This window comes from Macrosteles quadrilineatus, unplaced genomic scaffold, assembly GCF_028750875.1.
Source record: "Macrosteles quadrilineatus isolate MER2022 unplaced genomic scaffold, UCM_ALF_1.0 Scaffold_3__2_contigs__length_128488019, whole genome shotgun sequence".
NCBI lineage: Eukaryota > Metazoa > Arthropoda > Insecta > Hemiptera > Cicadellidae > Macrosteles > Macrosteles quadrilineatus.
The window spans coordinates 23,491,258-23,517,475 of record NW_026542596.1 but is presented as its reverse complement, the minus strand read 5'-3'; the positions used below and the strand labels follow the sequence as shown (position 1 = coordinate 23,517,475).

The 26,218-nt window shown below is 33.1% G+C and overlaps 1 protein-coding gene across 1 annotated transcript in view; it reads right to left on the bottom strand.

Moving 5' to 3' along the window:
* Window positions 1-1,137: 1,137 nt before the first annotated feature.
* The window catches only part of LOC128990787 (uncharacterized), a 72,868-nt gene continuing 47,787 nt past the window's right edge, over window positions 1,138-26,218 (bottom strand). The window contains exon 3 of the mRNA XM_054413367.1: window positions 1,138-3,903. Coding sequence (XP_054269342.1) covers window positions 2,263-3,903 — 1,641 coding nt within the window. The 3' untranslated portion in view covers window positions 1,138-2,262. The remainder of the gene's footprint in view (window positions 3,904-26,218) is intronic.

Below are 26,218 nucleotides of genomic sequence, written 5' to 3'. Positions count from 1 at the left end.
TAATTAATTGCCATTAAGTTGATAAATATTTGATTTTATTCTGAACTTTCAATGGTTATGAACTTTACATTAACTTCATATTTATTTGATAGTACTTAATTTTCAGAGGGATACGTGATGGAGTTTCCATAATTGGGGTTAGGGGTGTGGCACCCAATGTCTTCCCTCAAGGGTAGCTTGTGGTGGGCATAAAAATGATGTAATTCATTCATCCCAAAAATTATCTGATTGTCTTATTCCTCAGAGTATTAAAGTCATTTTTCAACTTAGAACCTCACAATTCAAATCATAAAATATAGCTTAATTTATTTTGTAACATTTCAATTACCAACACAAATGTCATTAATATCAAGTCTTAAAGGATCTGGATTTAAACCTATATTTTCTGCATCCCCTGAAACAAGACATTGAAGAAAGGAATTGTTAAATGAATAAATAAAAAAAGATATAACTTTATTAATGAAAAACTAATATTTACAAGTGTAACAATTGGATAAATTATTTACAGTAACTGGCGCTACGCCATACTAGGGGATACGTCAAGACATATATGAGACAACAACTTAAAGCTGATAAACAGTATTTTCAAAACAAACGTTTTACATTTGCGAGGCCAATTTATAGTAATACTAAATAATTCTATAAAAACTGATATATAGCTCAATATTAAAGCTCAATTGTTAACAATAACAGACAACAAAAACAACAATAAATAAATTAATAACAAAATAAAACCAAATATCCAACAACATTTTATTTATTTAATATACAATACTAAATGACATAATTATACAAATTGTGAATACCTTGTTTCAATAAATAAGTTACACATACATTCACATGCTCTCAAATAAATAACATTCACTACAAACACACAAACTCTAGCGATTGAGTTAGTAACCTTGGTTAGCCTCAACCCATGTGCGTGGCTGTGTAAGACATAAACTGTCAAACTATATAAATCTGTGTATATAATATAAAAAAATGTGAAGATTGTTGCAAATGTTTCTGTAAATAAAATACACTGTATTGAAAAAATGTTATAGTGGTGGTTTCACCCATGATGATGCATTACTGTACAATTGGGTAACTTATGATGTATTTTTTACTATTGAACTAAAAAATAAGTCTGAAACATGAAACTAAATTATTTTATACTTTTAGTGTTTACAGTCAGTAGCTCTCTCTAAGACATGTACATATCCTTAGCATGAGCTTGTTGGATTAAATAAAAAACCAAAATTAAAAAAAAAATACATTAGTTCCACAACAGGAAAAGTTTAAATCTATGTAGCGCAAAATAATTGTAATTACTTTTACTTACTTTTTTTTACTTTTACTCAGTAATGCTTGAAATTCTATGTGTTCTTATTTTGAGACTTAAAAGGCAGTTTATACAAACTAAATATAATTATTTATTTTTTTAAATTTCCTATCTAAAAATATTTAAAAGTTAATTTAGTTCTAAAAGTGTAATAATCTTGCATACATACCTGTTTTGTATTGAGAGTTAACTCTAAATCAAAATTAACAAGTGGCTGGTAAAACATATTCTAACACAGGGACGCGCACAGGTTTAGAAAGCATAAACCTAAATATAAATATACCCGATAACACTTATATTGTAAATTATTCAATAAATAAATATATACACTTATACAAGTACACAAATCCTTAAGTTCTAATTGAGGGAAAATTGAGCATTTTCAGAACAAACTAGTTGTCTAGAGTTTGAACACAATTCTAACCTGCAAATCTCACCCAACAGTAAGGGTGGTAACAATCAACTTAATAAGCTCCCAAACTACATCACTGCATAGAAAACTCTGCAATCTGGCTATAATCTGAATATTATTTGACACATAAACAACAACAAATAAGTATGTGGGACCATCACAAAGTAAATATACATCGACATAAAGGATGTTTGATTATATTTTAAGCGTATTTAAAAAGAAAACAGGAAAGTGAAGTTTTTCTTAAGCGTAAAAATAATGTACACTGTAACTAAAAAACCCCTCTATTTTTGCATTTGTACTGAGAAGTGTGTAACTATTTTATATACAGGCGGTTTTAAACAGGCCTTACTCCTACCGTATCTACAATTAATCAAATTGCGTGCTTTGGCAGATGGCTACTCCTAATATAAAATTCAGTCTGAAATTTGCATGAATTTGATTTTAGTTATGTAGAAAAATCATGACATTCCAGATAATTCTAATAATTTTTTAACATGTTATAGTTTCCTACGAGTACTGATGTCTACGAGAAAAAACAGCTCTTAGACTTTTTTGGCGGATGAGGTTGAGGGGCAGGATAAATGGGAGATACGACGTTCTTTAAACTCTTACTGGGTCTGAGACGAACACAGAGGAAAGCAGATAAGAGACAAGACGTGATGAGGATGCCTAGAAGGACAATGAGTGTGGCAGCAAACCCTGGAGTAGTCATGCAGATCATGCTGTTAGCGTCATCTCTAGCAGGGAACACCATGGTGGGGGCGGAACTGTTGGAGTGGTCATCCAGAGAGAAGGTGAGGTCACCCGTGGACACAACACGGATGATCCTGTTGACTCCTACCTCCTCGGAGGAAGTGTCCCTGCGGTGCCTCCTGACTCTGCGCTCGTCCCTCGGCTTTCCTTGGAGGTACGCCTCCAGGGGCAGGGAAGGCGGAGGTGGCGGCCCGTAGGCTGTCTCCACTGGCGTGTGTTGCACATCAATCAAGCCGCTGTGCAGGATGGAGTTGGGGTCAGAACACTGGTCTGGACACTGATACCTGCAGATCTGAATGGTGCATTGAAAGTGAACTTCCATCGAGTCAGGGAACTTGAATGCTTGGAAATGTGCGTAAGAAAGTACTGAAGCACTTGCTCCAAAGTTTTTGATCTTAGTGAATCTAGACATTAGCTTAGGCCTGGTGACACATCCCTTTTGATCGACAAGTTGAATTGGTGCTCTTTTGCCATCGTGAGCCATGCAGTTCCTTACCAACATGTCGAACTTGGAATCGTCGTCTTTGATGGCCAGCACCATCGTCATGGTTTGCCCAATCTTTACTAGTCCAGACACCTCTGATGCCCACGGTCCTTTCCCAACTTGTATCTGCATCCAGCATCCTACGTTGTCTCCTGCAAAGTCCGCCCTGACTACATCTAGCATGTCCACAGGGAAAGGTCTGAATGTTACGCTCTTTTCGTACTGGTCGTGCCATGTGCACCTTAACTTTCTAGCCTGGTCCCAAACCTCCTGTACCTGGGGGTCGTACTGGATCACGATGATATTCTCAAAGTATGTCCCTGAACCTGAGTCTGCGCCGTAGCCGTACAGCCCGTTCTCCGTATTTCCAGCTGTCCCGCACGCGTGAATACTAATCTCAAAGTTAGCTGATGTTCTTCCCAGCCCAGCAGGGAGATGAACACAGTTGACGTTGCTGTAGTGACCTTTGCTGAAGACTATTCCGTAAAAGGGTTTGTCAAACCCAATGTAAACCTTCATCAAATTCTTCTCACACTTGACATCAAGTGATACGATCTTGGGCATATCTGGAGTAGACGAGGGCCAAGGATCTCCTCCGTAGAGTTTATCCATTGCCTCTTGCGGAGGTTTATTGCCAGCTCCTGGTGGTGGCGGGGGCGGAGGGCCGTGGTACGCTCCATGGTCAAACACAGGAGGTTTCCCTAGATGGTTTCCAAAGGGCTTGTGTGAAGGTCCAGGTCCGTTTCTAACAGGGTGCCTGGAGGATGTTCCCGTGTAGGCCAGCTTCTGTGAGGACCCTGAGGCATCTTGGTCTTTGGCTGTCTCTAGCGCTATCTGGTCCGAGCCCTCCGCATCATCTCTGACCGCGTGTTTGGCGTCTGACTGCTCTCCTGCTACTGCCTCCACTACCTCCACGTCCTCTCCTACCTGCAACACACAACTCACATAAATATAAAATAAGCTAATGCACATTCAAGATCCCATTGGATTTTCCTCTTTTCTTTAATTTCTTGAAGGGCCCGCCAAAGAAGCTGAATTCTTAGTTAATGATAACCAAATTTGTATAACTGACAAGACGAATCATTTTGTGGGACAGCTTTTTGTACAATACTGTTAGTCACTTAAAGTGAAAACTCAGTACATATACAGGATTTCACTGAACAAGTAAACTAGACATACATTTTTGAATTATACTGTTTTTATAAAATCGTACGAGTAAAAAATTTCAAAACGTTCGGTCGATATTTGTTCATTTTCTGGGGTTTAATCGCTATTCATAATTTTTCAAAAATAATTTTCAACCCTGTAAATGACTGATTTATTAAGTTAATATTGATTTAGAAATTTTTGCTATTATATACTTTCTTATTAATAATCTCTGTTTTAAAATAATATTTTAGAAAGTTTTCAAATCTGTAAATTACCCTATTTTGATTTCACTCAATATTAAAAATTAAAAATATTAAATTTTAAATGGGATTTTTTCACTTATGTAATCACATTCAACCCACGACGGAAACGTTAACCCAATAAAAAAAATTATCAAGGAATCAAAATCTCAAATAGCGTGTCTATGCTTTGATGAAATTGAAATAACTCAGAACAATTAGATATGATTATAAAGGGCTTTTTACCAACTTAGACCTAGGAACTTAAAAACAATCGCGGGATGATTAGCCTCTGAGTTTATTTGAGCTAAATTTTCAGTAACATTACAGGGTGTTCAAAAAAGTGGGGACAAAATTTACTTGGTAATTCCTTAGATCAAAATAAGCAATAGTATATTTCATTACTATGACCGAAAGTGTCATTTTTTGGCGCACGCTCAAGTTTTTGTGAGGCCTCACCTCACACAGGTAAACCCAATTTCACGTGCAAGGCGAAGCCGATGAACGGGAATAATGGAGCAAGTGCCGGATAATAACTTTTGGCACGAGTTATAAGCGATATTTTTTATCACGACGCAAAAATACACAAACACAGAATAACAGACCTCAGTATTATTATTGAATAGTCATTGAATTAATTGAATAGTCATTTATTCAGTCTTTGAACAATACATTATTGTAATTGACATCGTCATTATTATTTTAAAAAGATATAAGATGCAATACTTATATAATTAATAAAATTTGGAATGAAAAAATCCAAAATATAGGCTGCCCTTAGCTTAACATTTAACAGGTTTAAAATAATTTAAAAATATTCAAACTTAACAAACTTAAATTATGAATAACAGTGGGTCTTTCTTAAAAAAGGCTAATGGTTTTCACAGGTGTAACAATGAACATAGAGGGACAAAATTTCTTATCATTACATCACAGATGGAATATGGTAAAAAAAAAACATCAAAACTTAACATCACTTAACATGAAACATATGAAAATTAATTATAGTACTAGTGTACATGTTGCTCGAAATCGAGCAATTGCAAAGAAGTACAGGAGTTATTTATAAACAAATAACTTGTTTAAAAACCAATTGTCATTTAACTAACAGTCATAATTTCCGATTATTTTAAAAGAGTCGACTAAAAGATTATTAACTAATGGAAATACTCACAATTTACATTAACAGTCCTATTCCAGTCTAATGAGTTAATTTTTAACAATCGAACTGCCCATGGACGGGAAAAAGTAAGCTTACAAATTAAGTCAACGTAAAAAGGCTGTCAGCTTTTATAAAGTACCGAACTTAAGTTATTTAGCCAATTTGTAGACAATAAGGTGTAGGCTACTTTAAACTCTACAGGACAGAGTTAGGCATGGTGTCATTTATCATATAGCTTACTCATATGCCAAATCCATAAAATGAAATTCAATAACTAATAACTTATATCATTAAACACAAACCAAGAACCAAACCCAAAACTATACACATTTTTAATACAACATACATAAATTATATATACATTGACCTTTTACAATTAACATATGTTCTTCTTCTCACTATTAATCTTTGCTTCGCAACGGGAAAAATCTGTTTTATAATCATTGAAATAGATCTATAATAAATAATCTATCGTAAAGTTTATGATTAAATAAACCTACCACATAGCTGTTTTATTTTTTTGAATCAGCTGTCCGAAATTGTTTAATAGGCATTTGACAGTTTTGGTTGTTTACATTTAAATGTCAAAGCAAATGTAAACATTGTGAATTTTCTCATGCTTCCATGGAGACCAATTATTAATATTCAATTTCTGACAACAGCTGGAGTTTCAAAACAATGTTTGTTTCCCATGTTAATCTTATGGAGAAATACGAAACTTTAAAGGGCCTCAGGGCTTCACTCTCTAATTATTTACCTAAAAAGAAAGTTTCCTGCACAACTTCACGTTACGCTCTTTCCAATGACACCAAAAATATGTCAATCGGTTCAGTAGTTTCGGAGGAGTAATTGTCACAAAAATCTTGCTTGCGTATTAAATAAGTACTAGTGGTCGTCCTGTGGTCGAAACTCGACCAAAAATAATTAATGTACAGACTTCTCTATTTTCTCCCCACACTGTAAAAAAAACATGTGATTGGAATTTCTTCCATTTGTTTTGATTTTCTGTTTACATTTTGTTGTTATTTCGTCACCATCATGGCAACCCATATGGTCCATGTTAATTTTTTGAAGTTTTCAAAATCATTTTTTGTTCTTATTTGTTAGCCTATTTTAATTTTTAAAAGCATTCTGCACATCTACAGGAAAATATATTTCCAACAGTATGTGTAGATTTTCCCTGCGATGCACACGAGCTAAGAAAAAAGGTTTTAAAGAAACATGCTTGCCTATTAATATATAGATAGATAGATTACAAAATCCTATGGTAAAATCATAGCCTAACTTAAAAACATTTAAATGGAACAGTTGGCAAACAATGAGATCACATTCGAAAAATGTCTCAATGTTGTAAAATAGGTGAAATGAAATTATATTCTTGAAGTTGGCAGCACTGAAATAACTGTTTCCTTGGTTACAAACTTGTTACTTTGAAAGGAAGACCCCAGCACATTATTTTGGCTGCAACCCCATATTCCATCATTTTGGGAATTTATTGAGTAAAGATATGAACTTATATAGTATTGAAAAAAAATTAGTGTGTTGATTATAGTTAGTTTTAGAATGCTATATAAATTTTTTCAGGAGAATATTTCAAAACATAACGTCTCTAGGATCAAAATAAATCATGAGTTCATATGGAATCATTGGGAATCTATGGCCAAGATTGAAGCAGGATTTTCATTGGTTTGAACTATCACAAAGTATACAAATTTCACGCAAATAAATACAAAATATAAGTTCTGCTTATTTATTTGTGTGTAAATATATTCTCAAAGAAATACACATAAAAATTTAACTTATTTGGCAATTTACTCTGAGTGTTACATGTAAATTTCTATTGAAATTTACCTAGAAATTTGTCTTTAACCAACTAAATATACTACAAATAATAAATAAAATCCCATTATGTAATATTCATTTTTATATATTGATATTTTAATGCGTTTATTCTAAATATAAACAATTTTTAGTATCTTATCAATACGGTTGTTTCAGTGTTCCTCCATGTTGTAGATTCTCAATGGCTCCGTGGACTCATGATTCTAACTTTTTATAAAAAAAAAAATTGTTCCAAACTTGATGTATTTTGCATATTTACAATGTAAATAGACAGAAAACCCACAGAAAACAAAATTATTGCTATTTCTATGCTTGGGAATGAAAGGGTTAAAATGCTACATTAGCCGGGCAACCCATGTATAAAAAATTGCTGTTTTGCTGCAGTATGACGAAAAAAGTTTTTGTACACATGTTCTATCTCGTTTCGTTTAGTGCCTTTCTGAATGTATGTGTTTTTCAATTACCAAAAATAAAATTATCTTTCTGTTTAGGCCTACTATTGTTGTGCAAAATATAATAAAAAAACTTACGAACCGTTTCAAAATTGCGACTATTTTAAATATTTGAAGCCAAACTCATCAAAGACGTTATAAAAAATACATGATAAATTAAATTTAGATCATCTTATGCAGACTTAAATTATATTTCACTAGCAACAAAGTCCGTTGGTTGCAGTTAAATACAACGGTCTCTAGGAAAATAACGGTTATAAAATTCGCATACACCAGTTTACTCACTAATAATTTTGCTAAAGATTAAACACACAACTTTAGAAACACACATGACATAAGGAACACACTTTAAGCACATATTCAAATTGTGAACAACAACATGAAAAAGAAAGCAAAATCAATGAAACAACAATGAACAACAATCAGCTGTTATAGTAGTTTAGGCAACAATTTATTGCGTAAATTACTCGTGTTAATGACACGCGAGTAGAAAATTTCAGAAAAATTCTACGGGTGTAGTTAACACTATTAGGTACGCGAGCTGTGTACACTACTTTACCTACGACAGTGTTAATTACTAAAAATAAAAAAAAATCACTACTTAAACTTCTAAGAGAGATTATGTTTTAATTTATAACCTCTCATTGCTACTGACAGTGATGCAACGAAACATTGTACCAAACACTAATTGCACCACCCAACCAACAATTAAATTGGCCTGAACAGCTGATTAGTTGAAGTTCGAATCATTACAATTTTACTTCTTCTCTCTCAATCCTTGAACCTCATTGGTCCGTTACCCTTGTTGTTAGTAAAAACTATGCTGTTATTAGAATAAGCAATGCTGTTACGAGAAACTTTTCAATTCTAAGAATTGAACTGAAATGGATTCTTTAAACACGGTCGTAGGTAAAATTATTAACACATGTTTCATATGATCAGATGATGCATACCAGCAAACACATTAGTGACATATAAATAAAAAAAATCAAACTTTCATAAATAGTTTTTTATTATATGTATAAAGATTTCCATTGACCTATTAATTAATCAAATTGGCCCAGTACCAGCTGTAGATTACGCTGTAACACGCTTTAAACGGAACAACTTTTTTTAACACCAAGAGTTCGGAAGCTAATTTTTATGTCCACTCGGTGGTGAACAAACAAAATATAACAGTGTCGTGACTTCGGAGCTCACGTTAACCCGCACCGGTATGTCTATTTAAGTATCTAGAAAACGGTATTACAGTACAAGGTAGGACTAGGAGCAATTCTCCGCGAAACCATACGATATTTTTACCATAAGATTCAGCAGTCCAAAAACGTCTCTACTCCAAGTAGGTTACTGTTTTGCTAGACTAATAATCATGACATTGATAAGTATCGCTGTGTAACATGAGACTGCACGTCTTGCCAAGTCTCGTGGTGTCCTTATAAGCATAGTTCAAAATAAAAATACGCTGGGCTTGCAACAGTGCAAAATTCAAACAGTAAAGAAGCCAAACAAGCTGTTAATACTGTTCGATTAAATGGCGACCATACATAGTAGGTATTTTAAGTATGAATGGAGATGAGTGTAGTAGGATGAGTGGCGCGATCTTGTAGTCTTGTTAGTGACTAAGGCCGAGATTCCTTAGACACAGCTGTTAATTAATAGCCCATACAGATAAAGGCAACTAAGGGACCTACAGTTTATAGTGGAATCCGAACCACATTTTTTCCTTGGCATATACGAATTGGTCTAATTATCAGGATAGTACTGCGGATAGTCGTAGTACTCACTCGTGCGGACGTTAATCCACACCAGGGAGTATCACATCCACAGTGCATCCCTATAAATATCCACAATTCGTGACCTCCTAGTATCTGGTTTACAGGACGACGCCACCCGTCCCAGTCATTATGGCCAGTAAGGGTTGTTTTTACAGACATTATTAATGTATGCGTTACTTCAAAAGGACAAGTCCTAAAGTACAGTAGATATCCGTCCGCACGACCACGTCCCGTAATCGTATCTACTAATAAAAATACCTATTACAACTGACATTAGTCGGCAGCTTTGTTTGAGAGAAAATGCCATCGTCAAAATCTAACCCAGCAGTGATAGTGGGACATTGGACATATAGGCCGCCTAATACTCTCCACCTTTGTGACTGCGTTTCGCGAATGTTCGCGATCCGTCATCAGGGAGTGAACACTCTCACTTGAGTGCAAATTGGAGTACCTCAAACGAATGTGGGCCTCGGGGCACGTCGAGGAATGCGTGTCCAAGGCGTGAGGTGCATAGCTGCTTTCACTGTCACAATTCACAAAAGATCGCCAGACAACTTCAGACTACTCTAATCAAAAAGCTTCACAATTGAAAGCTGTCACCAGCTTTAGTATAAAAATGAACATCGTTGATTGGTGAAGTGTACTGATGCAAAGTCAAAGTGTTATTGGTATATGTTGAATGCGCCAACGTTTAACCAAGTAATTAGAAAAGATTTCCAAAAGTCTGTTAAAAGGCAAGTGCAAGATCTAAAATTTGCATTCAAATTAAATTATCTTTTTTATGCTACCGGGATTTCAATCGAACCCCTTTCTTACTATATTTAGTTTTTATTTGATAGAGGTTAACGGAAGTATCGTGTGGTGTAAGGAACGACCACAAAGTCCTAAGATCGCCTTTGATAAAGAAGGGTTCTCATTTCATGCAATCGATGTTACATGGTCTCGTTTCATTAAGTTTGATGCAAACTTTCCCCCCTAAGAATGTCGCCAATGATGTAAAAGGCACAATTTACCTTGACCATTGTACATGTCTCCACCAGAGCGTTTGGATATAGTAAAACAACTGATCACCACAATGACGGCCTATTAGGTCTACGTCCAGAGAAGAGACGCAGGCGTTATGCACGATTTCGTGAGACCGATTTAAATATATAAGTGAGTCTAAGCTGTCGTGAAAGGTCTAAGTGATGTTTATTTTGAGAACAGGCGTACTTGTACTAGTTACAATAAAAACATCCGCTCTTGATTAGTTACTATAAAATCACATACACATGGAATTTTACAAATAATGATCAATGATCCACGAACATACCAGCTTTGGCGGTTATTATTTCGTTCCCATGCTAAAGTGTAAAAGTTGTCACGAGTTTTTAAATAAAAATTGACGTGATGTAATTGAGCTTCCGATAGAGTGCACTGATGCAAATTACTTATTTCTGCCGAATACGCCAACTTTTTGCCAAGTAAAACTAATAGTATGACTTAAGATGGTGAGCTATATTACCTTATATGTCACGTGAACTGTCATGAACAAAAATTAAAGGTAAAATAGTAGTTTACGCAACGATACACTACTTTACCTACGACCGTTTTTTAATTACTATCAATCTGGATTTAATTACTAACAATCACTACTCATAACTTCTTAGAGAGGTTATGTTTTCGTGTATTTGTCATTGCCACTGAAAGTGATGCGACGACTTGTTGTATAATCAGCTGATTTCCTGTAATTACGTGTTTGTTAAACTTCGTTACCTAAATATTACATTGCTAGCAGCATTCTTACCAGAAATAATATTGTGTCAGGTAAAATTCGGCAAATATTTCATTTATTTTTGGACTTCCACCAACTTAATTAAGAATACGCGAGTATCAAAACATGAACAAGTCGGATCAACAATTAAATTGGTCAACTGATCAGCTGACCAGCTGATTAGTTGACGTTCGAAGCATTACAATTTGAATTCTTTTCTCTCAATACTTGAACCTCATTGGTCCGTTACCTGTTGATATGAGAAAAACTATGCTGATATGAAATGAGACTATGCTGATATGAAAGTAAACAGCTGTAAAGTGAAACTTTTCAATTCTAAGAACTGGACTGAAATGGCTACTTTAAAAAACGGTCGTAGGTAAATATAATTTTAGACTGTGGTACACTCTGAAGTGACGCATTCAACGATACCCTATATAAATTAAAAATCAGCTTTAGCTGGTCTGGATGGGATAACCATTTCAGTATCCAAAACTCAATGATACCAGTTGTTGATAAGTGGAGGAAACAAACATGAAGGGGGTTTTCTTTTGTTATTTTGAACCCGATATACGACTAGTCAGATCGTACGTCTTCACGTTTACTCAATCAATGCTTATGCTAGTGCAGATTATTCTAAATTTGATCAACAACGGTAAATGGTAATAGTTTAATGGGTAGCTGAGTAGTTAAAATCCTCGCTAAGCCATTAAATGACTGCTGTACTTCCCTGAGAAAGGCGAGAACTTTTGATGGATCAAAACGTAGCCGAGTCGTCCTTGACCAACGAGATTTTAGCAAACTGTTGTGATTAAAGGAACTGCTGTCCATAGACAGTAACAAATCTGCCCACCCGAGACTGAAGAGGACAGTCCAAACAGAGCCCACTGGAACATCACGGAGACGGACGTCAAAGCCTACACTAAGTATCTTACTCTATTCTACCCTTATCCTTAATTATTTCAGTTGAAATCTGGACGCACTATAAGCGTTGTCTGTAACCAACGGATCAGTTACAGCAATGTGTCGTGTATGTGAGTGTGTGTAGTTTTTAAATTTGACGTTCTTTATGTGCAGATAAAACGCACGATGATTGATCGATATAGGAGCCAAAACTAGTTGCTTCTGTAATTATATGGATTGTCTAATAGCAGGTATTTACACCTTCTTTAAAATCACAGAATTGCAACCCAACCTCATTGTAATTGAAAACAACAATTTAATGTGCAAGGTACAATAATTTCACTTGATGATACGTAATCAATTACCCTACCCACTCCTCAACTTCTTCTCATTCAATTACATATATTCCACAGCGGCAGTCCGCGCTCCGCAACTCGTCACAATATTTTATACATTCCGACTGACAGCGACACACCACTATCTGGTAGTTTATAGATCCTGCAACATTCAAACCGGTCTACACCGTGGTAATCACACACCGCGCTCCTAATTTATAGAAATATAAGCTCCTCCATTTCCTGACCAATTTATTTAATGCTTTTTGATATTTTCTAGGCCAAATGTATAAAGCGTGTCCGGGTGTAGGTATCGGTTCGGGTAAGTACGGTTCTGATCGGGCGACTCCGTTATGCTCTGTGGGAATATACAGGCCTACTTACGACGCGACGGGTTCCGGCACAGGAACCGGAAGTGGAACTCTCGGGTAGGTCCTGATAATTTGTCAGCCGATTTTTACTACAGATGTGCCAGTGTTATTTTAACTTGTTTTAAAAATCGGTCCAAATCTTAGTAAGTTATTGTTAATGTTTTACGTCGACTATTTTAAATTTGACAATGGAAATATAATGAAATTTAATTGTTTAGTCAATTATTTTTTATCTAGGTTCAAAATGGTTTAAATGAACTACTACTGTGTGTACTTCAATACTGTGACCTATTTCAACATCACGGGTTAGCTTGTTAAAGGGGCACATGGCAGATCTGTGAATCAAATATCATCTAGGTGTGCGTCTGGTGTATGGGTCTTAAGGGGTTTAGTCCTTGAGGCACGGATTAAAATCGTGTAAATCTTTAATGACAATTAACTAAAAAAATGTCGTACCTATTGATTTAGGACAGTCAATTAAAGGTTCGTTTCGTTCAGATGATTATTTTTTAATACAAATAGCTTGATATGATTAAGCTCATGTGCTGTATCGGTTCATCATCTACCTATTTTCAGAATTCCAGCTCAGTTGACAAACTAGTTTTTCAATAAAAAATGAATAAATAAAAATGCATCTTTACTGAAGTGAACCTAGGACCACATAGTTCTTCATAAAACCTCTGTTTACATATTCGTCTAATCAGTTCAAAAAGTTAACGGCTAAGCAAAGACAAAATACAGGTAGAAACAATCACTGTTAGTTTTTTAATATCAATAGATTCAATATAGATGGTTGCTTGTATAAAAAGCTGATTACAACATTCCTAAGAGTATCCAAACGTTTAAGATAGAATCATAGATTAAGCATACTCCCTTAGTATGCTTATTAAAGCTTCAGTTAAACTTGTAAGTCACCGTTTTTACTTACTCTGATTTTCGTAGATGGGCCCGCTCTTGTATTGCATGCCAAGTGTCCAAGATAACACTTTACAGCTCGACTCATGTCGGTACGGTCGCTCCTCCATCTTCCAGGTTTGAGCATATACATAATATATTAACCTTGTTGGTCCGCTACCTGTCTCGGAAGGTTACAGGTACTATTTGACCTGTGTTGATCAGTTTTTATGATCAGAAATATTATTTGTGCAAGTTTACTTCAGAGTGTGTAAAGTATGTTTGTTTAGTTACACCAATCCATTCTTTCGTCTATGTGAATTTCTAGTAGGGTTTCTAATGCGTTTCTCGAGTAGGCTTAGTTGCCTAACTCTATTATCAAAAATACTGTAATAGTTTCTGGCTTTGCGTTATTCATCATGAATTTATTTGGTCCAAACCATTCCTTAGCTATTATAATCATGCAACCTTTTTGCCTTACCACTTCATTTGAAATTGGTCTCTGCTTGTAAGAAATGTAGTGTCATCTGCATACAGAGTTGTTTTGATGGAATATAACTAGTTAATTTGCAATAACCTAATCATTTAAAAGGACAATACAATAGGAAATGGCTTCAAACTAAACGTTGAGGTATTCTACTGCTGGCTGATCCAGTTTCCCAGTTCACTTGGACCAACTAATTATATTATTCAAATAATAAAGTAATTAGTTCACTGGTCCATTAACAACATCATAGAAAGATGATTTTAATTATCAACTAAAATATCATGGGGAAACAGAATCAAAAGAGTTTGGATCTTGTTTGCTAATATGAGGCCTAAAAAGTCATGTAACAATCAACTTAATCAAAATGTTACACATTTAAAACCCAAATCCTGTGGCCTGATAGTAAAAAAAAAAAAAAAAAAAACTGTTCATAAGTAAACTAATTTTGACCTTTTAATGCCAAAAACATAATTACGGCCATTTTGAATATTTTTACATTGTTCAAAATCCTTACGACACTTTTAAATATTCAATATATTGACATATTTTATCATTCAATGTGTCTTCCAGGATTTAAAACTTAACAAACAAAATGGCTGCAATTTCAAATAATGATTAAATTTTCCATAATTAGCTTATTTATTAACCACTTTAAACAATTAACCACTCTGTTGGATTGAGAGCAAAAATTCATTTAAATGCCCTGAATTCTAAAACTTTGATTAAGTTGGTAGTTTTAATGATATTTAATATTTAAAACTTAAAAATTCTGTCATTATGAGGTTTTAAGTCAGGGCTAAGTTTAATGTTAGTACTGTATCGAACATGTATGCCAATTTTTATAAAGATTGGTTGAAAAAGTTCAAAGATTTAGGATGTTGTGTAAAAAATAAAAAAATCGGATACCTGGTAAACAAAGGCTTTTCAGAAAAATTTCATAGACTACTATTCACTTTATTTTGACACATAAAACAATTTCAACCGATTTATCTTTTGCACTTTATTTACCTGGCACCCTGTATTATTATCAATTTGTATTAGTATTACGGTTATTCAGATTAGTTTGAAGGAAGTAATACAATTTCATAAATCACCTCTACGTTGTTTTGGGTTAAAAAAATGCTTTATCACAGTTTTGAAATTTTTCTGGAGCTGACTTTATTTTGAAAAACATCCTTAGCTTTATTTTTATGTGACATGTACCTCCCAAATGAGGTCCAAAATGTTGTAATTAGCTTGCCTCGTCACAACTGTATATGCCAACCCATCTTTTAAGTCTAGAGTGCTAAATATCATGGCTTTTATAAGTTTTTGAGAAGCTTATTCTATAGGTGGGACCTGATAATGTGACCGGTGGATAGCTTTGTTTAGTTGATGTGGGTCAATACAAATGCGTAAATTGTTCGGTTTCTTAACAACAATCATAGCAATGACCCATGAGAAAGGTTCCGTTACCTTACGTATTACACCTAATTCGTTGTATTTCGCTTTTTAACTCATCTTGCAAAACTAGTATCTTCGAGGTGAAACCACTACAGAAACAACAGATTTGTCAAATCTAAATTTACGTTCACCCTCAAATCATCCTCGAAGATATGTGGTACAAGTTGGTGGAAACGTATTAGTTCACAACAGACTATTTTTAAGGAAATCAAAATTTAAGAAGGGGAGGATGTTAGTAAAAGGGATTTATTTCAAATCTATATCCATACTATTATATAAAAATCTAGTGGTGTCTGTCTGCATGTTTGTTACTAATAGGCGCATAAACTACTAAACTGACTGGGCTTAAATTATACAAAAATATAGCTACCATACCAAGGACCTTTATAGGACTATTCACACTTCGATACTGACCGTGGGCTTTGACCCTTTGACTTTAAAAGTTCTGAGGTGAGGATTTTAAAAGTAAACATTGATTGGTCTCCCTGGCTGCCATGAGAACACATACAATGTTTCCAATTTGCTATGTCACCCAAATGTAAACAAGCTGAACTTTCAAACCACATTAATTCACAATTCCACTGCTGGTTTATAAATAGGCATATACTATTCTCTACAATCATGTGACATGTTTATTTATTCTTATATTTGATGGTTCATTGATTATTGATTTTATGAAAAAAGTGAGATTGTATATATGTTGCTGTATCCAATCCTAATTAATTATTTAAAATTTCGCTAATGTGAATAATTGTATTGAAATATTTTGGTGTAAAAAATTGTTAAATTATAAAGTTCACATTTACTTGAATCATTTTAACATTTTTGAACAATTAAAATATTGTGTTTAGAGTAGGGCACACACCTTAAAAATTGAAACTTTTTTCTCAAGGAGATAATTAATTGTATATTTTTGCCATTTTGAGAGAAATGTTGTTCACCCCATTTGCCTTTTCACAAATCTTTTAATCATAATTTCATATTACAGTACTAATTACTACCCATAGATTAGTAATGATGTTTTCTAATCCAGAGAGAGATAGCTACTATCTATCTATATTATAACTTTTGACACCTCCTGTAGATTTCATATTTTATTCTAATAATGAATAAATTTTTACGAGCGTTTCATGGACATTACATGTATATTTTCAAACAAGTTCCTCTTAACTTAACCTACCCTCGACATAAACATTGTTTGAATGACGTTAAATTTCCTAATTTTCTAAGCTGATATAAAAATATTTCATTTTAAAATCAACAATAAAAAACTAAGTTGTATATGCACTTGCCCTTGGTGCATGAATAGTAGGAGCTATAAATAGTAGGGCGAAGTATATTTCTGTTTGTTTTAGTGGTAAGAGTGTTAATGTTTTTGTTTTTTCACATAGTAAATAATGAGATATTTCTTATAATCAGTGCTAAGTGAGCAATGCTTTTTAGAAGCAAGATCACGTCCTTCTTTTCATTCAAACCGTAATAGTAACCAGATGTTGTAAATTATTGTTTGTCTATGTTTGATTTTATCATTTAAAAGTAAGTAAAAGCTTTGAATTTTTTTATTTGTTTTATTGTTTGAAAATGTTTTTTATGTAATTAGTAAGTTAAAGTTTTTGATAGGTACATTTATTGGAATTTAATCTTATTTTACACTGTTTTTCATTTCAGATTAAAGCACCATTTAAACATACATCAACCCCGGACGAAGGCCGGGTACTCTGCTAGTTCTCTATACTTGTCTTTTATCAGCTGGTTATTTAAAATTAGTCATCTGCCAATATTTTTAATTTGTTTTGTACGAAATGTCAAGTGGATCTGGTAGAGGTATTCTGTTCATTATTTTTATTCTTTTAATAGGCTGACTTCATGTTGAAAGCTTATTTTACCATATAAAAATTAATACATATTATCACAAACTTGTAATTATATTTTTTCATGAACAGAACTTTGAAAACCAAAACAAAACAAAAGCATTGGCAGATGACTAATTTTACAAACCAGCTGATAAAAGGCAAGTATATACAATTTGAAATAAAACATTTTATCAAGTATTTTGGTCAAATATGGATCTTTTTCATTTTGGGCACATTATGATATTTTATTGTGTATTCATTAGCACTAAGTTTAATTGATCTGGTTACCAATTAACTATTTGAATCACCTAAAGCGGTAATTAGATCGAACTACATACAGATTATAGTTAGCGAAAACCTGTCATCGTAAAAAAAACTTAACATTAGTTTAAAGTAGAACAAGGACTTAAGAACTAAATGCGTTAGGTCACAGATAATATAACCCCTACTAGGGGTTATATTATCTGTGGTTGGGTGTTGATGAAAATGTTGAGCGCGCCTGAAAATACCGTGACGCAACAATCATGCTGTAGCTAAATCACATACCTGGCGCCTGCACAGTTTTGCCAATCATTCCGAGACGAAACTTCTTTGATTAAACTATTTATTCAGAGTACAAAATCTGAATTAATTTAATCTTAACTAGCTGCTTTTACAATGGATTTGTAGAATTTGATTTGTGGATTTCGCTATAGAAATATATACGAGGCATGTTTTTTAAGTAAGTACCGTTTTTAAACTTCTCCGTTCCAGCGCTGCGATTGACATTTTGGACATTTGCGCTGTATATGTGCATCTATTGGCAAGCCCTAGCCGGAAATTCGACAAAAATCGGCCGTGTTTACATCCGGTATCGAGCATTCAAAATCGTGCCGCCAATTGAGACTGCCGCCGACTGTGAAGTGCGCGCTGTAATTAGATTTGTTAGTGCTAAAGGTGTGAAAGCCATTGAAATTTATCAACAGATTAGTGAGGTGTATGGCGAGAAAATTTATGAATGACGGAATGGGACACAAGTGGGTAAGAACATCTAAAGACGGCCCCACCAACGTTCATGATGAGCAACGCACTGGGTACTGGGGACATTGCCGCCGCCCAGTGCATGATGGACGTTGGCGGGGCCGTCTTTAGAAGCCCTTCTGTGTTCGCTGGCCCTTACCCACTTGCGTACCATTCCGTCACTCATAAATGTTCTCGCCATACACCTCACTAATCTGTCGATGAATTTCAATGGCTTTCACACCTTTAGCACTTAAAAATCTAATTACAGCACGCACTTCACAGTCGGCGGCAGTCTCAATTGGCGGCACCATTTTGAATGCTCGATACCGGATGTAAACACGGCCGATTTTTGTCAAATTTCCGGCTAGGGCTTGCCAATAGATGCACATATACAGCGAAAGTGTCTAAAATGCCAATCGCTGCGCTGCAACGGAGAAATTTAAAAACGGTACTTACTTAAAAAACATGCCTCGTATATATGGTGATTTGTTTTTTAAATAAAAAAGGTTATTTCATAGGTATACTTTGCCTTCGCATAAGTTTTGACATGGAGATTAGTAGCACTTAAACGAATATTTAACTGACCAAAAAGTCCATGATCTGCCACCTTAAATATTATTAACCAAGCTGTCCTTATTGAATCTTCAATAAAATAATTTAAGTGTAAATACAGTTTGTCTTTTCAATAAATTAAATTGATTACTCAAGAATAGTATAGGCCTTCTATCTACATTTTGTATTTGATGAAGAACGTAAATGATTATGATAATTCTTTGCAAAAGTTGTTGTAATTTGCAGCGTTATACATTAGCCAAAAATGTTACTTTCTTTTCGTTAATTAAATACCATTATCATAATATTTTAATATTTTATATCAATATTTAATATAAAATTAAATAAAAATAAATAAATAAATAAATTAAAATTGATTTTTATTTGTTTATTTAATATGTTTTAAATGCCCACTTATTTGTGTGGAAGTAATCAACTATATCTACTCGTTATTTAAAATCTTTTTTACTACCCACACTTAAAATACAAACAATTCAACATGGTATCGTTTGGTTATGAAATTGTGATACATCTTTTACAAATGACATGTGAAATGTATACATCAGTAACAACTACAGAGAATCAAACATTTCTACCTCTTCTTTGTCCTTCTCCAAAGTAATATTAGGTAATCTTTATATAAATAAAGAACATGTACTCACGCTTGTCCAAGAGGATTGTTTTGCTAGTTTTCACTTACCTGAAAAAAACATAAATACTATAAATTTTATATACATTTTAAAAACAATCAGGAAGAGTTAAAACCATTTTCGAATTTATTTATTGGAGATATTCTGTTGATGATCCTTATGTTTTGAACGATATAGTACAGGGTTTTACGTAATAAGGCGTTACAATGTCAAAACAACAATATCAAAACTTTTACATTCATCAAGATTGATTGAGAAAAATTCATTGCGAAATTTTATAAATCTCAATGGAAAACACTAATTTAATTTACTAACTTAAAAAAAATATATTTACCTACGACCGTTTTTTAAAGTAGCCATTTCAGTCCAGTTCTTAGAATTGAAAAGTTTAACTTTACAGCTGTTTACTTTCATATCCGCATAGTTTCATTTCATATCCGCATAGTTTTCTCATATCCACACAGGTAACGGACCAATGAGGTTCAAGTATTGAGAGAAAAGAATTAAAATTGTAATGCTTCGAACGTCAACTAATCAGCTGATCAGCTGATCAGTTGACCAATTTAATTGTTGATCCGACTTGTTCATGTTGATACTCGCGTATTCTTAATTAAGTTGGTGGAAGTCCAAAAATAAATTAAATATTTGCCGAATTGTACCTGATACAATATTATTTATGGTAAGAATGTTGCTAGCAATGCAATATTTAACGAAGTTTAACAAACACGTAATTACAGGAAATCAGCTGATTATACAACAAAGTCGTTGCATCACTTTCAGTGGCAATGACAATACACGAAAACATAACCTCTCTAAAAAGTTATCATTAGTGATTGTTAGTAATTAAATCCAGATTGATAGTAATTAAAAAACGGTCGTAGGTAAAGTAGTGTACGCAACTCGCGTTTATAGTCTTTACGACACTCGTAGAAGTTTTTAAGGCACTCGCCAAGGCTCGTGCCTTAAATTTTCTACTCGTGTCGTAAAGACTCACTTAACGCAATCGTTGCGTAAACTACTATTACTGTATCGTTTTACGAAAAAGTAGTTTTTTTTACGAAAACAATACTTTGCAGACTATCACTAACCTATACACAACCAATTAGCATTCAATCTGCTTATATTATAAATTTAAGAGTAATTTCATTCAATCTACTGTACAATCAAATTAACTGGGATAATCTCTGCAACTACACAGGATTGTTTGACTGTAGAATTATTAAGATAAATATTTAATTGCCTCATTTAAACAATCAACATATGATTCTAAGATATTAACTAAATTTTATGGATAAGTTTATAGTGAATTTTGACCCATCAAAGTTTTGTGTATTAATATAGTTGACAACCTAGGATTTCATTTGCTTATACAGAATATTGCCATAAGGGTTCTGAAACAATGCGTATGGTTCTTAAGTCCTTCTTCTACTCTAAACTAATGTTACGTAATTGTTTGAAAACGAAGACAGGTTGTCACTAACTGTAATCTGTTGTTCAGTCTAATTACCGTTCTAGGTGATTCAAATAGTTAATTGGTAACCAGATCAATTAACTAGCACTAATGAATACACAATAAAATATTTTTAAGTGCCCAAAATGAAAATCAATGATATAAGGTCCATATTTTACCAAAATACTACTATAGTTCGGCCGCTTAGAAAACGACCCGCGCGCTAATGCTTTACCAATGCTGGAGGAGGTCGCTTTCTAAGCGGTCGAACTATAGATTGGTTTTTTTAAGCCAGTTAAATAATAAAACTTATGAATAAAATATTTTTGAAGTTCCCAAGCCTAAAAACATTCTTGCCAAAAATAACGTAAAGGTGATTATGCAATTTTAATTTCTTCCTTACAACTTATACTCAAAGTAATCTTAATAACCGTAATACTAACATCAATAATTGAGAATAATACAGGGTGTCAAGTGTAAAGTGTGCTAAAGTCGGTGTAAATTAACAATAACTAGGTTGAATGGTTTTATGTGTTTTATATGTTTTTATGTGTGGTTAAGAGAATAATGCCAATTGTTTTCTGGAAAGTCTTTGTTTAGCAGATATCCGATATTTTATATTTTTTACACAGCAATATACCTTTGAAAATTTTCAAACGATCTTTAAAAAAAATTAGCATGCATGGTAGATAGTACTAACATTAAACCTAGCCCAACTTTAAACTGCATAATGACAGCATTTTAAGTTTTAAAGGTAAATATAATTAAAACTGGTAACTCAATCAAAGTTTTACAATTTTACAATCAAGGGCATTTAAGAGAGTTATGGCTCTAAATCCAGCATTTTAAGTTTTTAAAGTGGTTAGTAAATAAGCTAATTATGAAACATTTAAACATTATTTCAAAATTGCAGCAATTAGGTTTTTTATCTTTGAAATCCTGAAAGACGCATTGAATGATAAAATATGTCAATGTGAATACATTGAATATTTAAAGTATCGTAAGGATTTCGAGCATTGTAAACAAATACATAATGGTCGTAATCATGCGTTTTATATTAAAACCGTCAAAACAAGTTTATTTAGGTTTAATAAGTAAGGTAACGGTACCTCCTTCATGTGTCAGTGCTATAATTTTATTTTATTACTTCCTTTCAATCTTAGTAACCGTAATACTAAGACAAATTGAGAATAAGTAAAGTGCAAAAGATGATGTGAAATCACAATAAATCGGTTGAATGGTTTTACCTATCAAAATAAAGAAAATAGTATGACATTTTTCTGAAAAGCGTTTGTTTACCAGGTATTTGATTTTTCTATTTTTTACAAAACAATTTATACCTTTGACCTTTTTCATCCCATCTTTTTAAAAATTGGCATCCATTCTAGATACAATACTAAGATTAAACTTAGCCCTGACTTAAAACCTCATACTGACAGAATTTTTAAGTTTTGAAAGTTAAATATCATGAAAACTAGCAACTCAATCAAAGTTTTACGATTCAGGGCATTTAAAGAAATTTTGGCTCTAAAACCAACTGCACTTTAATTTTTAAAAGTGGTTGATAATTAAGGTAATTATGGAAAATTTAATAATTTTTTCAAAATTGCAGCCATTTTGTTTGTTATGTTTAAAATCCTGGAAGGCACATTGAATGATAAAATATGTCAATATATTTAAAGTGTCGTAAGGATTTTGAACTTTGTAAAAATATACAAAATTGCCGTAATTATGCTTTTGGCATTAAAGCTTTCAAAACTAGTTTACTTATGAACAGTTTTATTTTAAATTATGAGGCCACAGGATTTGGGTTTTAAAGTGTTTTAAATGTGTAACATTTTGATTAAGTTTATTGTTACATGACGTTTTAGGCCTCACATTAGCAAACAAGATGCAAACTCTTTTGATTCTGTTTCCCCATGATATTTTAGTTTATAGTTAAAATAATCTCTCTATGATGTTGTAGATGGACCATTGAACTTATTACTTTATTATTTGAGTAATGTAATTAGTTGATCCAAGTGAACTGAAAAATTAGAACTGCCAGCAGTAGAATACCTCAACGTTTAGTTTGAGGTCATTTCCTATTGTATTGTCTTTTTATATGATTAGGCTATTACAAATTAACTAGCTATATTCCATATAAACAACTCTTTATGCAGATGACACTACATTTCTTACAATCAGACCAATTTCAAATAGTTAGGTAAGGCAAAACGGTTGTATTAATAAAATAGCTGATGAATGGTTCAGACCAAATAAATTCATGATGAATAACGCAAAGACAGAAACTAATACAGTATTTTTGATAATAAAGTTAGGCAACTAAGCCTACTCGAGATAACGCTTTAGAAACACTACTAGGAATTCACATCGACGAAAGATTGGATTGGTCTAAACACATATACTTTACACACTCTAAAGTAAACTCGCACAAACAATATTTCCGATCAAAAACTAATGCATTTTATTTTCTTGCTCTCTTTCATACGAATCTACAGTATAGGGAGTGCTTTATGGGGATTCCCAACCACCTCAAAACCATTTTTTAGTGGCAAAAGAGGGTAATGAGATGTATTTTAGGAATAGACTGTATAGAGTAATTTTTAAAGAACATGCTATTCACTTGGAGTTTTATTTAGACAATTGGAATATTAACAATCACTTCATTGTTTATCTGGAATAATGTGATACATGTGAAAGTAAATAAGTAGATAGGTACAACCTAAGATCTACTTTTTTGTACGGAACAACACAAAAGATTTCCACCTTATTATTTACTTTTAAATTTGACTCACACTATAATAACCCACAATAATTATGAAAATTAAAGTATAAAGGTTTTTTAATAGATCACAATTACAGCAGCAATTCCACAACAAATTCAAAACAATCCTTTCTAAGGGGTTAAGAAATTAAACATTTTAGCCGGAAATGAATTTGTAACCACCAACATAATAATTTGCATTTTAAAGACGAAAAATCACTGAAAATAAACCCACGTTATTTTAGTTCACAACTGCCGAAACTAGTTGCAAGTGAAATTGAATAGGTTGCTTAATTTCAGCTATTTAAACTTTTTTATTTTAGCCTAGGCAGCCTGGATTCAAACTCCAACGGGTTAGCGTCGTCTGTTATAACTGATCAGTACCATAAATGTTGTTCCGTGTTCGTATCGTGTCGTGTGTAATTGTGTATTTATTTATGTGTTAAATGTGACGCTCTTCGTATGAAGAGAGTAAACGTCCTTGTACCGCCTGATGATGGCTCTAAATAGGAGCTGAAACTAGTTGAAACTGCAATTGAATGGCTTGCTTAATAGCAGGTATTTAAACCTTAATATAATTCTTTGGCAATCCGGAGTCCAACATCTACAATTAAGTCTTAACCTACATTATTCGAACGAGTTCGCAAACCAGCATGATCGGACCATGGGGACGGGGTTTTATGGGGTAAAATATGGGTTCCTAATTTTTGACCCCCAAAACATAGAATTTTCCTATTTCTCTCCAAACTATTTTAAAGAGCTTAAAAAATTAATAACTTTGTACTTGAAAGTGTTTTACCAGAATTCAAAAAGGTTTAAATTAAAACTTCCGATGATATTCTTATGGGAAATAAGTAAACTGTTATAGCTTGCTTGTTTATGGATATTTTGATTAAACTTAGAAAATGTATTTATTTTATTAGTATAATAGTTTAGTATCTATCAATAATTGACTTAAACACACTTTATTAGCATCCTCGTATCAGAAAACCTAGGTTTTTAATAAAGCTAATGTTATTAAAATAGATTTAAGTGAAAATCTAGTCAGGCAAATGGAATGGGTGTATTTTTATTTACATTTGTTCTGCCACTTAGAAATTTAATGCCACTGTGAAGTACCAAACCTGGTGAGAACTTTCCATTTTGTGATTATTAGGCCTAGTCTGCCTGAATTAATTTATCAAAGACACATTTTTATTTACAATCAATCAAACTTAATCTCAAGTTTCAAAACTAAAATATTCAAAAACCCTTTCTCCATATCAACAAGAACACTTAATTCAGAAAATTAGTTCAAACAAGATATCAATTAGCTTCAATAAGCAAATCGCATTCAATTCATTCTTGTTCCTTGTTCATTGTTGTTAATTTATCCAAGCGTAAGTGCAAAATTCCCTAACTATCCAGATTGTACTTTTAATTATTACTACAAATATTTGAAGACCTTTTAAGTCAGCCGAGTTCCTCCCCTTGGGCGTATTTATAATTGAATTATTGTAATCATTAACTTAGAATCTCATTATTCTACTGAGCTTAACCTTAAATGACGACCCTCATCAATTAATTTAATACGTTAATGATTAATAATTTGTATTGTAACAGAATCCTTAAGACTTTCATTTTTCTAAATATACATTCTTATAGGGCTAACTTTATCTAACAGATATAGAGAATATTAAAGGTACAAACATGAGTAGGGAATTCTAGTTAATAATTTATTAGTCCAAGTACAAATTCAATAGCACTACATGTATAATAATTTTGTGTATAACACCTTAAGTGTAGTTTAACCAAATAGGTACTGAAAATAAATTATTGTTTATCACAGCTTAAAATAAGTACTAGTAAACTTCAACAACGCTCTGTTTTCTTTTAACCAAAAGTTTTAGCTAAGTAACTAAAACATGGGAAGTGGTTTAGTTTATTTAAAGATTTAGTCATCCTGGAAAAACTAAAAAAGCTCCAAACGCACTTTCCATGGTTATTTAGACTTTTTGCAACAATGTACTTTACAATGATTTAAGTGCACATGATATTTGAGTTGTTAAAAGCGGAATCAATTGAAAATGTTGATGTATTAAGCATTTTGAAATAATTTTGGGTAGTTTCAGACAATTGTCCGAATTTCGTATAAGTTGACTATTTTAAAATATATCTACAAGT